This window comes from Lagenorhynchus albirostris, chromosome 2 (assembly GCF_949774975.1).
Source record: "Lagenorhynchus albirostris chromosome 2, mLagAlb1.1, whole genome shotgun sequence".
In the NCBI taxonomy this organism is placed as follows: Eukaryota; Metazoa; Chordata; class Mammalia; order Artiodactyla; family Delphinidae; genus Lagenorhynchus; species Lagenorhynchus albirostris.
In genome coordinates this window covers 170,300,343-170,314,705 of record NC_083096.1, presented here as the reverse complement: position 1 = coordinate 170,314,705, position 14,363 = coordinate 170,300,343, and the positions used below count along the sequence as shown (strand labels likewise).

Genomic DNA, 14,363 nt, shown 5'->3' with positions numbered 1-14,363 from the left:
GCTAGGTTAATCTAGAGCATCCTGAGGCATTACCTTGGAGAGCCCTACACAAGCCTCCATGGCTCTATGGTTGGGCCTGGCTTTCTTAGTCGAGCAAAGTATTAGATATTTGTCAGATAACTTGCCCTTCCCTTCCACCTCATTCTAAATCTATAATTTCCTTATCTTGGAGAAATTCAACTTTAGGGATGAAAGGAATCTATCCATAGGGATTATCATAATCTGTGTGTGTGTGTGTGTGTGTGTGTGTGTGTGTGTGTGTGTGTGTGTGTGTGTGTGTGTGTGTGTGTGTGTGTGTGTGTGTGTGTGTGTGTGTGTGTGTGTGTTTGGGGGGAGGGAGAGAGAGACAGACAGAAACAGTCTGACAAGCAGGTAAGTCTTGAGTTAATGTGCAGACCGAGCTTCTTACCTAGTTAACGTCCGTCGGGAATCAAACTCTAAAGGCGTGGATGATGTAGACCCTGAGGGTGCTGGAGGTTGCAAAGCAGAGAATCTGTTTAAACTGGAAGCACTTGACCTTAAGGCATCTATAGGTATTGAGAAGTGAGAAAAAAATACAAATCACATGACTAAAATACAGCTTCTAATTCATCTGCCTCCTTGGGGTGGGGCCTGAGACTAGGCACTTCTAACCAGCCTAATAAGGTGGTACCAATCTCCTGGTCCACAGACCACACTCTCAGAAGCACAGTGTTAGAGGGATCTTGTATGCAAAAAAGGATTTAGGAATCTTTGTTCACTACAACCATTTGTTCCTTTAAAAATGTAATTAAATTATCCTAAGTAGGGCATGGGAATGGTAAATATAGGAAGGAAGGAGGCAAGCAAAACAAAATATTTCACTTAAAAAAGCTAACTACCAGAAATGCTGTGATATCATTTACATAAAATTATGGATGTGAGTTTAAGTGAACAATTTCTTTTCTAATTTAAAAGAAAAAAGGTCAAAATTACATAGTAGAAGGGAAATACGGGAAGGAGGTTAACAATGAAGTTTACATTTTTTCCATTGGTCTTTCTTTAGCTTTTAAGATGTGTTTGTAATGATCCAAATATTTCAGTCCTAAAGCCAAATCTCTCAAAATCTACTTTCGGCAAAGATTTTGAAAAATATTTTAATCTAATTCTTTTTTTCTTTCACAACTCCCTGAAATTAAATGCTTCTGCGTAATAATATTATTTTTCTCAGCAATATGAGTTTCCCTTTTTAACCTGGAGTCCCAGTAATTTTTCTAATTATACTGAATTTGTGAACAATAACAACAGCAACAAAGGAATCAAATAGATTAAAGTTTTAAATAACCTAACTGAATTAAAAAAATTTTTTTTAAATATTCAAAATACCTAAGGATCCTTACTGAGGAAGAAACGCTCAAATTATGTTAGAGTGGGACACCAATAAATCCAGCTATGATTTAGTCTATAGATATTTTCCTAAAATTGTTTATGAAATGACTGCAGAAAGCATTGTAAGGTGAATGCTAATAGACCACATGCAGGTTCCCAAGAAGGGATACTCCATACTTACCAGTCTCACTTGCCTTTGCTCCACCACTGCTGCCTTTTCCCCAACTGCCCAGCTGTGCTTTAGGTACCAGCTGAATTTTCTCATCAATTGTGGGCTGTAACATAAGTGACCACAAGTCAACAATAGGAAATATTCTAGAAGAACAGTTTACCTTTTTTTTTTTTTTTTTTTTGCGGTACGTGGGCCTCTCACTGTTGTGGCCTCTCCCGTTGCGGAGCACAGGCTCTGGACACGCAGGCTCAGCGGCCACGGCCCATGGGCCCAGCCGCTCTGCGGCATGTGGGATCCTCCGGGACCAGGGCACGAACCCGCGTCCCCTGCATCGGCAGGCAGACTCCCAACCACTGCGCCACCAGGGAAGCCTCTACCTTATTTTTTTAACCGTGAAATAAAACCAATTTCAACAACAAAATTTTGCCTGGAATGCGCACATAAGAAACATAAATGGGAGCCGTTCACATTAAACTGGGATTCCCATGGCCCCTGAAGCACTCTCTGGAATCCAGCTTCCACAAAATACAGTTAGAAACCACTGGTCTGGAGAATGCATTCAGATCCTCTAAGACGGCAATGCCAATCTGCTAAACATAAGTAGTTTCTAGTGATTCCCCTCTCACAATAATGCCCAGGGATTTAAAAAAGGAAAAAAGAAAAAAAAAAAAAAAGGAGTAAACAAATACTACAAAGTCAACTCATTAATCTCTTCAAGTGACTGTCAGAAAACAGGTTGAAAGACACAAAGATTTCACATTTTAGCAAAGCCTAAACTAGGGTGGGGATGGGAAGGAGAGGTGGAATAGGAGCATTCAACAAAGAGGAATAAAACAAAAGAGAATGAAATGTTAAGACAGGGAGTTAAGGTGCCCGATATCTCTCAGGTTTAACTCCCCCAGCACAACTTCAGTACAAATGAATCCAAGTTACTCATAAAATGCACACCACAGCACAAAAGCTGTAAAGCAGTGCCTTGTAACAAAGGTATTACTATATTCTGACGGTACTGTTTGCTATATGACAGTTAACAGTTAACAGTGAATTTGCTTAATGGTTTTGAACTTTTAATGAGATGTTTATATAGAGTACCTACAGTATAACTGCCTGAATATATACTACATTTATTTTTTTAATTTATATATTTTTCAAAATATTAAGGAAATAATGTTGTAGGCTTATCATAGTGCCCATGCACAGAAACAATATTGTAAAACACAGACAAATGATTTCGGTTAAAACTGTCTCTTGCTGGAAATGGAAGTGGATGGGAATCAAGTTGTATTCAGAAATGGAATTCCTTCTCTGAGACATAAACAACTGGAAGAATGTACCAGAATCTTAGAGAACAGGATCCCAGCTGATACATCAAAAGAGACCCAGCGAGGGACTGTTCTATCCTGAAGCAATGCCTTGACAAGACCATAAAGATGCAAACAACACAGCCCATCTTCTTCCATTTGATATTTTCAACATTAGCTTCAGGTTGTTCTTTATCCTACTGGCAGGCTGCCAATTTTCAGGACTATGTAAATAATATTACAAGTAAGGATCAAACTACACTTGAAAGTGATCTGCAAAACTCACTGGGCTGTACAAGTTTCCACTTTTACAAAATGTAATTCTACTCTCTCTATCTTTTCCAAGGTTCTTCATTCTACTTATAGTGATCAACTTCCACTGCTGAAAACATCTGCTAGGAGAAAATTCTTTCCTCTTACTGCCCATGGATTCTCAAGAGAAGGAAAGAGAATACATTAAATCTTTATCACAGAATAATTTCTGGTAGGTCCTCTGTGATTTCTTTTATGCCTTGGATATAGCAAACCATTCATTCCTTTCATGATTAGACTTAGACAGGTACCTGCTTCTTCCTCAGAGCTAAGAATATACTGTATATATATTATACAGTATGAATATTATATCATACAGTATGAATATACTGTATATATATATATGTATAAAAGCTTGCAATTAACTATGACTTCTCAAGAATTTTTGTTATCATCTCTCTTATACTAAGCATCTCATACCTTTAAGAATTAACCTAGTCAATTAGTAAGCCTTAGTAAACCTAATTAACCTAGTCCTCCTTAATAAACACTCATAGAAATAAAAGGACTAATGCCAGGACAAGTAGGTAAGAATACACTTATTGATGATGCTGAGCTGTAGAAATACATCTGCATGAAAAAACCACCACCCCATAAAATCTGCAATATGGCTATTTTATATGAGAAATAATTTTGAGAGCCATGTTTTGGGGCTGTTTGAAGTTGTGTTTAAATGTCACACTCACCTTAGTGATTTTCAGGAATTTTGAGGGGTCCAGTACCCGACTATTCTTGGCCCCTTGAACAGTATTCCACCCACCTTCGTCCACTCTCTGGACACCTGCAGGGAAGACAGAGCGAGCCCCTCTCTCATCTGTCTCAAGTCAGTTTGACAATGAAAGGGCAAGCAATATTTTCAACTCAGCAGCTCCAATCAAAACCCAGGAAAAAGACAAAAGAAATTGTAAAAGCGTTGCTGACAGTCGCTTTACTACCCACAACATGAAAGTATCAAGTAGAAGTACTTTGCTTGTATCCATCTCTCATGAAACATTACTGACCTAGAAGAAACCAACTGATACAAATGAATAGGGATTTAGTGCTAGACAAGGGAGGGCCAAATCTAATGTTTATAGAGTTAATGATGAGAACACTTTGGGAGAGATCAGATGGAAATAATTTATTGCAAAGTTTATTTCACTTAATGGTGTCATATGACACACTATGCTTCGATCATCCCCCCAAAACCTGCTTCTCCAAACTTTCAGCTGCTGAGGCAGAAAACCTTGATTCCTCTTTCTCTCACACGTCACACCTGATCTGTCAGCAAATCTTGTCAGTTCAACCTTTTCAATGTATTCAGCATCTAGCCCCTTCTAATCACTACTAACACTACAAATTTGGTTTAAGCCAGCAACACTCCTCGACTGGTATAAAAACATCGTCACTGGCTTCCCTGCTTTCACCCTCACCTGTTTTCATCATGGCAGCCAGTGTGACCCTAGTAAAGTGTGAGTTAGGTCCTGTCACTTCTCTGCCCAGAACACTTCTGTTATCTATTTCACTCTGAGAGAAAGACAGGTTCCTTATAAAGGGCCTACAAACTCTAAATAATCTGGCCCCCTTCCTCTCGGACCCAATGTCCTACCACTCGCCCCCCCGTGCCCTTTGCTGTGGCCACACTGGCCTCCTTGCTGATCCTTGAAAAGGCTGCTTCAGGGCCTTTGTACTTATTATTCCCTTTGCCTAAAACCGTCTTCCCCAGATATCCACATGACTCATTACTTCATTCAGTCTTCGCTCAAACACCAACTTTTAATAGGCTGCCCAACCTCCCTATTTAAAACTGTAACCTCTATTTATCAAACCTTGCTCTCCTACCCCCACCCTCTCTGTTTTAGCTTTTCTATAGAACATATCTATCTGGCAAAACTGTATATTTATGTATTTGTTCCCCACCCCACCTCCCACTCCCCGTAAGATGTAAGCTGCATGAGGTAAGGGACTTTGTCTCTCCTGTTAAGTGACAAGCACTCAGTAAATATTGAATAAATGAATGAAAGACCACCAAACTGTCTGTCCAAAAGCTTTTCCAATCCTCACGTATTTCTTGATTTTCTCTTTGCTAAATGGTATTAATGATCATGAACAGGCTTGCTTATTCCTTGTTCCTGTGAAATGGAAAAGCACACTTTCTTCCCTGGAGGATTCATCTCTCAGAACTTCACTATGAGCTATACAGTGTCTATGGTAAATAAGGGCTAATGGTTATTGAGTATTTACTAGGTGGCAGTTGCTACGATGAACACTTTACCTATATTAGCTCATTCCATCCTCACCCAAATCCTAGGTACTATTATGTGATCAATTTTACAGATTAAGTGACTTGTGCAAGGTCATACAGCTAGGATGCAGGAGAGCTGAAATTCACATCAAGATAGCTTGGCTCCAGTCTATGCTCTCAACCTCTATTACTAATATGACCCAGTCACTTAACTGACCACTTAACTGTACAGTGGACAAAATGAGCATTCTCATTTGGATGTCATCTTAGAAGGAACAGGCTTAAAAAAAAGAAGATCATTTCCTTTCTGAAAAAGTTTTCCTCTTCCAATATTCCTAAACTTAGTCAATAGACTTTCTATTTTCTCAGCTGTAAAATGCCTTCTATTTCATCTTTCATCTTACCTTCCTCCACATAGCATTTCAGGCAACAGCAACATTTCTGAGTTCAGTGTAGCCCTTGATTCATCATGTGAAGAGCAACAGACTCATTTTATTTATGCATCTCTAGCATGACATTACTCCTTTGGCTCAAAAACACACAATGGCTCCTTAATGTCAAATCAAGCCGAAAGTTCCTAATCTGGCTCCATTCTTCTGGACAAACATTTTTCCATTCCTTCTGAACACTTAAATTTTACTCTAATCAGGTTTACTGATTCCTCTTTACAGTATATGTTTATTTTAATTTCATGACTAAAATTTTTCCTTCCCTTCCAAATATCGTCCATCCACCAACACCCAGTTCAAGTGCCCCTTCCTCAAATAAAGATTTCCTCCAGGTTTCTACCTCTCCTCTTCTGAATTTTAATAGCCTTAGTGGAGAATACATTTCATAATTGATAGCATCTTCCATTTGCTTGAAAATGTACCCTTTATTAGTTTTGGCTTTCCCGATAAACTGAAAGCTTTCAGAGGGAAGGAGCTATATCTTCTACTTCTTTTTATATCTCTCACCAATACTGAGTATACAGAAGATGCCCAATAAAGTCTTGTTGATTACTGCCTTTGAAGTAGTCAAAGAAATCATGTTTAGTTCCTGTATTCTCTGCTTTTACTCAACAACCAGTCTCCAGGTGAAGCTGCTTCACTTACCAATCACCACTCCATTCTTTGGGTTAGTCTTTCTGCTCTCATTTCATATTTAAAATAGAATTCTTAAACATCTATCCCTCAAAACTCCCAAGTTCTCTAATGCGTGGTGGACTGCACCCCTCACCTGGTCTTCTCTTCTCTTTGGTCATGAGTTGCTGGACCTTCCTCTGCTCTTCTTGTTCTTCTATTTTAGCTTCTTTGTGAATCTGTTCAATAGTTTTAGGCCCTTGATCTGCTCTTCGAGATACCCAATTACACTATAAAAGGAGAAAATGAAGTTATCAGCCAGATAACTAAAAATAAAAAGGAAAATAAAAATGAAATTTTTGAGAATCTGTTTTATACTTTGCTGGAAAAGTATAAAATACATCTAAAATCTGGTACTATGCCAGTTTTTCATTACAGCCAAATAATTAAATTTTTCTCAATCAACCCTGAGCTACTGTATACTGAGCATTCCAATAGCTGATGGATAAAGACAGAGTGAAAGACTGGCCAAACTATCTATCTATCTTCCTTCCTACCTACCTACCTATCTATGCATTTTATCATTTTGTATTTTTGAAAGGAGTGAGAAGAGGAATCAACGAAGATCAGGATTCTTTGGCCTTGACTTAGTCTGGTATGTTGCCACTCAGTTCATAGCACACTCCATTGGGGATCTAAATCGAGGATGACTAGCGTTTTTCTCCCACCCATGTCAAGGTTCTGGTGTCTACACAAAATGCCACACCGCTCTGAGCTCCGGTTATCCTCTCCGCTAAGGACAAAACAAGCTGTCTCCTTAGAGTTACACTTCTCCCTTTACTTCCCTTCCCAGCTAGAGTCTCAACATCTGATACCAATATGAGTGACTGAAGGAACAGGCGGAGAAGTTTTTAACATTTATATTAGCTTGAGGCAAGAATGGCAAAAAGGTTGAAATCAGCATTCAAAATTCTGATCAACTGGTAGTGGCTTTGCTAATAAGAAGGATCCTGAGGTCACATCTCGGCTTAGGGAGATAAAGAATCGTCATCAATACCATCTGGTCTGGGCGCAGGGCAGGGAAGAGGGGGGACCCATATTCACTTTCTCTAGCTTAGCATCAGCTGCAGTATATTCCCTGTAGGAGTTAATATAGGAAAAGGGAAAAGAGGTGGTAGTGGTAAAAACTACACCTGGTATGAGAAATGAGGAAAAAAAAAAAATCAGCAGAACAAGAGGGTATACGGTAAGAAAAAGAGAGGAAAACATGAACATCTCTTTTGAGCTGGGCACGATACATAATTACCTCAGTGAATCTTCGTAACACATCTGCAAAGTAGGCAACATCACCATTTCAGAGGCTAAAATGTAAGGCTTAGGGAAGTTAAATATATTCACTTTGAAGATGAGCCTTCCTGATTATTTAGCATGCTAAGACTAAATTTAAATGACCACAGAATGCCTGATTTCAAAACTGCAATGTGGTTTGAAAATCAGAATAAAGAAAAGAAACAAGTAACAGACAGGTAGGTGTATATGCCCTTTGTCCTTTCACATAACTCCCTCACGAAAGTTTGTCAGTTCAAGTTCTGAGAGTCAGGCAGCAAAAGCATTAAATTATTATACATGTAAATCTTAGGACATCCTCCCCAAGCCAACTCCTGAAAAGAGACTGTAGTGGTAGGCTTATCTTTCTACTTACCAGCCTTAGGTCTATCACATCCTGAAGCATGAATCGAATCCTAGATGAGGTTTTTCTTTCTTTCACAATTTTCTCCATCTGATTAAAATACTGGTCCATACGTGGCTGCAGGATACAAAATCATTAGTATTCCTGGCTGAGGAATTCAAATGTAGTTTTACCATGTAGAATTTTAAATGGCCTATAAACACAACTTATAGCCAAAAGGCCATGGGGTAGAATGTTTAATTGAACATGACACCCAAAATAAAGGCTACATATTCCAGGCAGCTGGTCACAGTCACAGGCCAACAAAATATAGATGAAAATGTCATACTGCAGCTCCTCGGAACCTTAAGAGATGGGTGGCTGGGTCCTTTGCCCCTTTCCAACCTTCTAGGCTATCAGATCAGTAAGGACAAGGGCTACATACACCTTAGCGATGACAAAATGTTAAGCTGGAGGAATTGAAATTTTTTATCATCGCTTAGCCACCAGGCCAGCCTCAGACTTCTTACCCCTGAACTTCATTTACATGGCTGAGAAATTAACCTCAGTCTTGTATAACACACTGATATTTGGGGTTTTCTGTCATAGCCAAACATAATCCTAGCTGATTCTGATGTTATGAAACATTTCTAACATTATTTCTTTGATGCATTTCTAATTTCCCTACCCGTTATTTGGAAAGTACCATGCTATATTTGAATTATAATACTTTTAATGATTTCTTATATTATGGTTAGACAGCTCTGTCGCTAATGCTCTATTAGAGCATAAACTTGAGAAAGCTATCGTGTCTTCTTTGTTTCTGTCTTACCCTCAGCCCTGGCCCTTAGTAGCTTTTCTCTCCAAAATTTCTGTCCACAATTTGCTATACATACACATACAAATGACCTGTGAAACAGTCATGCAGAAAAAGGACAAGTGACAAATAATCTCAATTCATGAATTGGCTTTTATATAATTTGGGACCCTCTTCACTTCTGACGTTAATGAAAATGTGGTAAGGAGCATGATGGCCCAACAATGACAATGAGAAGGGCAAAAGAAGAAAAACAGGCAGCCTAGACTGCTGGGGCGAGATGGACGCTCGTGTTGACAGTCTACTTCTTCCGCAATTGACATAGGGTGCCTGCCGGAGGTTTCTGAGATCTGGGGTTTTTACCTTTGCTTTCTCAAAGTCCAGGTCTTTGCCAATTGTGGTGAGTAGGCGACACAGGCACTCGAGGGATTCTTCATCATGGTTCTTTAGCAGCTTCACCACACAGTCATGCATGATGGCTTCAGTCAGCATTTTGAGTTTAAAGAGTTCTCCAATGAACTTGATGTTACCAATGGATCTCCGCCGGGCTTTATCCTTAGCTTCTTCTAGTTCATCATGAAGCCTTGTCCTCTCCTCCGGCTATTGTGTAAGGAAGAATAACAGAATCTTGATGATGAAAATGGTACTGCATAATAGATGCTAAAAACATACGCTTGACCGGTGCTGCTTGTGTGCTTGTTCAGGGCGGACCTGGTACCTCTTTTGTGAAGCGGCAGCTGAGGAGACTCCAGTGCTCACCATGGCTGATGAAAAGCCCAAGGAAAGAATCAAGATGGAGAACAATGACTGTATTAATTTGAAGGTGGCAGGGCAGGATGGTTCCATGGTGCAGTTTAATATTAAGAGGCATGCACCATTTAGTAAACTAATGAAAGCCTACTGTGAAGGACAGGGTTTGTCAGTGAGGCAGATCAGGTCCCAATTTGATGGGCAGCCAATCAATGAAACAGACACACCTGCACAGTTGGAAGTGGAGGATGAAGATGCAATTGATGTGTTCCAACAGCAGACAGGAGGTGTCTACTAAAGAGAAAACCTGCTACTTTACTCCAGAATTCTGTTCCTCCAGACCAAGAAGACGTTCTCAATTAGAATACCGCAATTTGGTTCCACCACATCCTGACTATTACAGTATAGTTTCTCTATTCTTTCATTATGCCCTTCCCCATTCCTTTATCGTACATAAAGTAACTGGTGTATATGCACAAGCTTATTGCATTTTTTTTTAAACTAAATGGCCAATGGTATGTTTTGATCGACATCAAATGGAGATGGGATGGGGAAAAATACTGGTTCTGTGAAAATACCCCCTTTTCTCCATTAGTAGCATGCTCATTCAGCTCTTATCTTTATATTCCACTAAGTTATTTTGCTCTCACTATTTAACGAAAAAAAAACCAGCATAAAAACTCTTGCATACCTTGTTCGATTGGAGAATTTTAATGTTTTTCATGTATCATTGTAAAACCAAGGACAATTTTATAACTTTTTTGTACGTAGCTGTTACATGTAAGGCAACCTGTCTTTAAGTAGGGATAAATTACTCTAAAAGAAATGAATCCTAGATAGTTTTCCCTTCAAGTCAAGCGTCTTGTCATTTAAATAAATTTCTTGTTTAAAAAAAAAATACGCTTGGATTCATGGTCCTCACCCTTTCTAGGGGTCAGGGATACCCTTTGATATTTTGACAGTAACTACAGACCTACTCAGAAAACAAAACTATACCTGTAAGTGTGCATCCATTTCAGGAGATTTCTGGAATTTAGTGACCTTTCTGAAGTCTAGGTTCTGAATCCCTATCTTAGAAGGTTGAGCTGCCCTTACATGTGGCACTAAAAGGAATAAAGCATTCCTCTAAACACCAATACAGTGTATTTCCATGTGAAGAAAAGGCCACAGGCACCTACTGAAGTGTAGGAAGATATTGTAGCCAGCTTCCTGAAAATTCTATTTGATAATACTTGAAGTGCTCAAGCACTGTCTTTCCATGAAAATACTTACAGCGCTGGCAGCCTCGAGTTCTTTCTGCTTCTTCTCAAAGACATCATCATCAGCTTTATCTTTTTCAAACTCCTTCTGGCAACGGTTCAGTAGTAGCTTCCGGAAATTCACTGTGTTACCAGGCTTGTCCGCCATGGGTACTTTCAGCTGCATCCAGATGGGAAAATGCAAAAGCGGCAAAATTACTGAAAGAAATTTAATGATTTTCTCAAAATATCTATTTTCTTTATTGTGCAAAATAACGCTGACCGAACCACAGGTAAGCATTCTTTCTACAAGATATATACAATTTAGCTTAAGGCATTTCATGTTTTAATGGTTAAGATGTTTTAAGTTTTATGCAGAAAAGATACACATTCCTCTCATATAAATGTACTGTATCCTCTCTGACTGGTTGTGCCTCTAGCTGACTGAAATCCTTGTAATATTACTATAGTCATGATTCTGCACTCCTCTAGACCTTTTTAACTCTGAAGGGTTATTACTTTTGTTTTTCCTCCTACTACCGTAGGTACTTTGGTTTAAAGGAACAAATAAAAACGAAATAAAGCAGGGGAGAATTTCATGGCCACAGGAAAACTGTTGGAGGTGAGGTCCTTATTCTAGAAAAAAGCAGAAGTGTGGGGACACAGTTGAGGATTTTTGAGATATCTATTCCTAAGGGGAATGTCACAACACTGTAATACTAGTATTTACTTTGACTATCAATATAGTATGTTTATTATTATTCTTTTTTTATAAATTTATGTACTTTATTTATTTTTGGCTGCATTGGGTCTTCGTTGCTGCGTGCAGGCTTTCTCTAGTTGTGGCGAGCGGGGTCTACTCTGCGTTGCTGTGCGCAGGCTTCTCATTGCAGTGGCTTCTCTCATTACGGAGCTCGGGCTCTAGGCACGCGGGCTACCGTAGTTGTGGCTTGCAGGCTCAGCAGTTGTGGCTCGAGGGCTCTAGGGCGCAGGCTCAATAGTTGTGGCGCACGGGCTTAGTTGCTCTGCGCCATGTGGGATCTTCCCGGACCCGGGCTTGAACCCGTGTGCCCTGCATTGGCAGGCAGATTTTAACCACTGCGCCACTAGGGAAGTCCCTATTTATTATTTCTTATGTGTCAAAAGAAATTACTAATTCTCTAAAAGTTCAGTCTAATAAATGCCCACCTTAGAAACATTCTTTTGATATACAGAAAGACTCAGGGTGGAGGGGAGGCGCCTCTTGGAGGCAAGATGCTTACAAGATTTCCATTCAAATCCAATGACAATTGCTTTCTAGTAACTGCAGTAGCTCACACCTTCAAGGTTACTTGTAACCAGACACAGAGACATTCTTATTTAGAATATAAAGAAAGTGGTCCGGTACAGTGATTGACTAAAATATTCTATTTTACAGACAAAATCCCCTGAGTACCATTTTGAACAGTCATTGCCTCACATGGCAAAATGGTTTTTCTAGAGTCACAGTGGCTCCCAAAGTTCTGAAATACATGGTCTTCACCCTAGATTTAGTGGGAGAAATTGGTAAAAAATGGGACGTGTTGTATTCATACTCACAAAAGAGTTGTCAACCAGAATGGACAACTACTGATCAAGGCTGAATGGCTAGAGACTTGAGGACTCAGGACTATGATACTATAGTACAAGATATTTGTGACAGAACCGATGGCACACTCTCCAACGTGTTCCCAATGGATACGAAAGACCAGTCAGCAAGTCCAGTTCTTACCAACCAAGGGTCAAGTGTTTCATTATACTTTCTTTTCAGCAAGAAACATTAACTTAGAAAGAAGGGAAGATGATCAAATACTTTTTAGACAACCATAGAAAAGCATGTCCCTATCTCCAAATTCAGGCCATTCAAATGCAAGTGACTACAAGTCACTTCAAAGTCAGGCCTATTCTACGATCACACAAGAGTAGGTGTTAATCAGCCTTAAAGAAAAGAAATGCTACACAAAAGCAAAGGTTTTCTTCAAAGTAAAAGCCCAAAGTAGACTCTTACTATATACAACCCAGAATATACAACAATGCACTACAAGAAGCATGTCTACAAGCGAGGTTATATATAACAGAGCACCAACATGACATAAGGTTCCAGAATAGACTGAAGGTTCTAAAAATCAGCAGTTACGTCCAATTTGCTACTGTACAGGAACACAAGTAAACCAGTCAAAAGGTCCTATCCAACCTCCTGGCATAGTCACCACCATTACCTATATTAACACTAAGAACATAATAGAGTGATATAATAAAAATCACCTGGGCCATAATGAGATGTTTCCTGCGTTATGGATTTACTGTGTAGAAAATGAGAAAAATGTGGATAATATGAAAATTCAAGCCACTGTCTTATGGTGAGAGGGACCAGAATTAAAATGAGTCAGAAAGGTTAAATAAATACAACTTGTGATATGTTGGTTTATAGAAAGAAATAGAAATGGCATAAAGCAAAGGAGAATTTTTCCCTACACAAAATGTATAAAAAGCTTTGCCTTTTACACCTTTTATGTAGGGAAGGCTATGTTGAAAGTGTTGGGTTAAAGATCAAAAGATTTGCTCAGCTGATTTTAAACAAAGGCAATTCTTTTAACCCAAGTTCGTTTCATCATCTAAAAACAAGGGAGGCACAATCCCTGTGTCTAACCTAGAGTGCAGCTTTAAGCATCCAGTGAACCAGGTTTGGGGGAAACACTTTATAAGTCACAAAGAATAAAGTTTACCTGGGGTATGGGGAACACTGAAAGTGAAAGAGCACTGGAATCTTAAGTCATAAAATCAGGATCTGGATCCCAACTCTATACCTAATCAGTATGTAAAGGTGAGAAAGTTACCTCATTAAGCCTTAGTCCCTTCATCTGCAGAAGGAGGCATTCCAGTGATTACAGATTGAGGGACATCATAAAGTAGCTGTTGAAACAGGAGCTTTGGAGATAGTCATAACCCCAGATCTGCCATGTGACTTTGGCCAAATGAATTAGCTTCACCAAACTTCTGTTTCTTTCTAATATGGGGATAACATCTATCTCTTAGGACTGTTTGAAGGATTAAATGAGATAGTCTAAGTAAAACAAATAATAGTTTCTAGCACATAAGTAAGAGTACAATAAACTAATATAGCTACATTTAAACTTGCAGCTGTATTTGACATGTTTGTAAGTAAAAATTAAGAGAAATCTATATTCTAATAACATAAATATCAAAGAAAGTATTTAAGTTAGCTCACAAAGCAATGAGGGAGAGAACCACAAAAGGCAAGAGAATTGAATATCTGCTATCCCAAAATGATGGTCATGGGACACTTCACATGTATAGGACATAAAGAACATGTGATTGTGCATAAGCTTTTTAGATATATTCACATGGAAATATTAAAATCAAACAATCAGCAGAATGGCCACAAATCTGCAAGAACATTTGTCTCCAAATGAATGAATGTCTAGCTACACAA

At 39.0% G+C, this 14,363-nt stretch overlaps 2 protein-coding genes across 8 annotated transcripts in view; one reads left to right on the top strand and one right to left on the bottom strand.

The window, feature by feature from the left end:
* EIF4G3 (eukaryotic translation initiation factor 4 gamma 3) overlaps positions 1-14,363 on the bottom strand; it is a 370,577-nt gene that overhangs the window by 42,063 nt on the left and 314,151 nt on the right. For all 7 annotated transcript variants that reach the window (XM_060141188.1, XM_060141189.1, XM_060141184.1 and 4 more), the window contains 7 exons: positions 10,926-11,072; positions 9,267-9,503; positions 8,120-8,224; positions 6,575-6,707; positions 3,819-3,913; positions 1,529-1,622; positions 410-527 (listed from right to left, as the gene is read on the bottom strand). In XM_060141188.1, the coding sequence (XP_059997171.1) occupies positions 410-527; positions 1,529-1,622; positions 3,819-3,913; positions 6,575-6,707; positions 8,120-8,224; positions 9,267-9,503; positions 10,926-11,072 (929 nt within the window). The remainder of the gene's footprint in view (positions 1-409; positions 528-1,528; positions 1,623-3,818; positions 3,914-6,574; positions 6,708-8,119; positions 8,225-9,266; positions 9,504-10,925; positions 11,073-14,363) is intronic.
* LOC132516346 (small ubiquitin-related modifier 2-like) lies at positions 9,616-10,123 on the top strand. The gene has a single exon (XM_060142779.1). It carries the CDS (start codon positions 9,664-9,666, stop codon positions 9,949-9,951), a length of 288 nt encoding a protein of 95 aa, XP_059998762.1. The 5' UTR covers positions 9,616-9,663; the 3' UTR covers positions 9,952-10,123.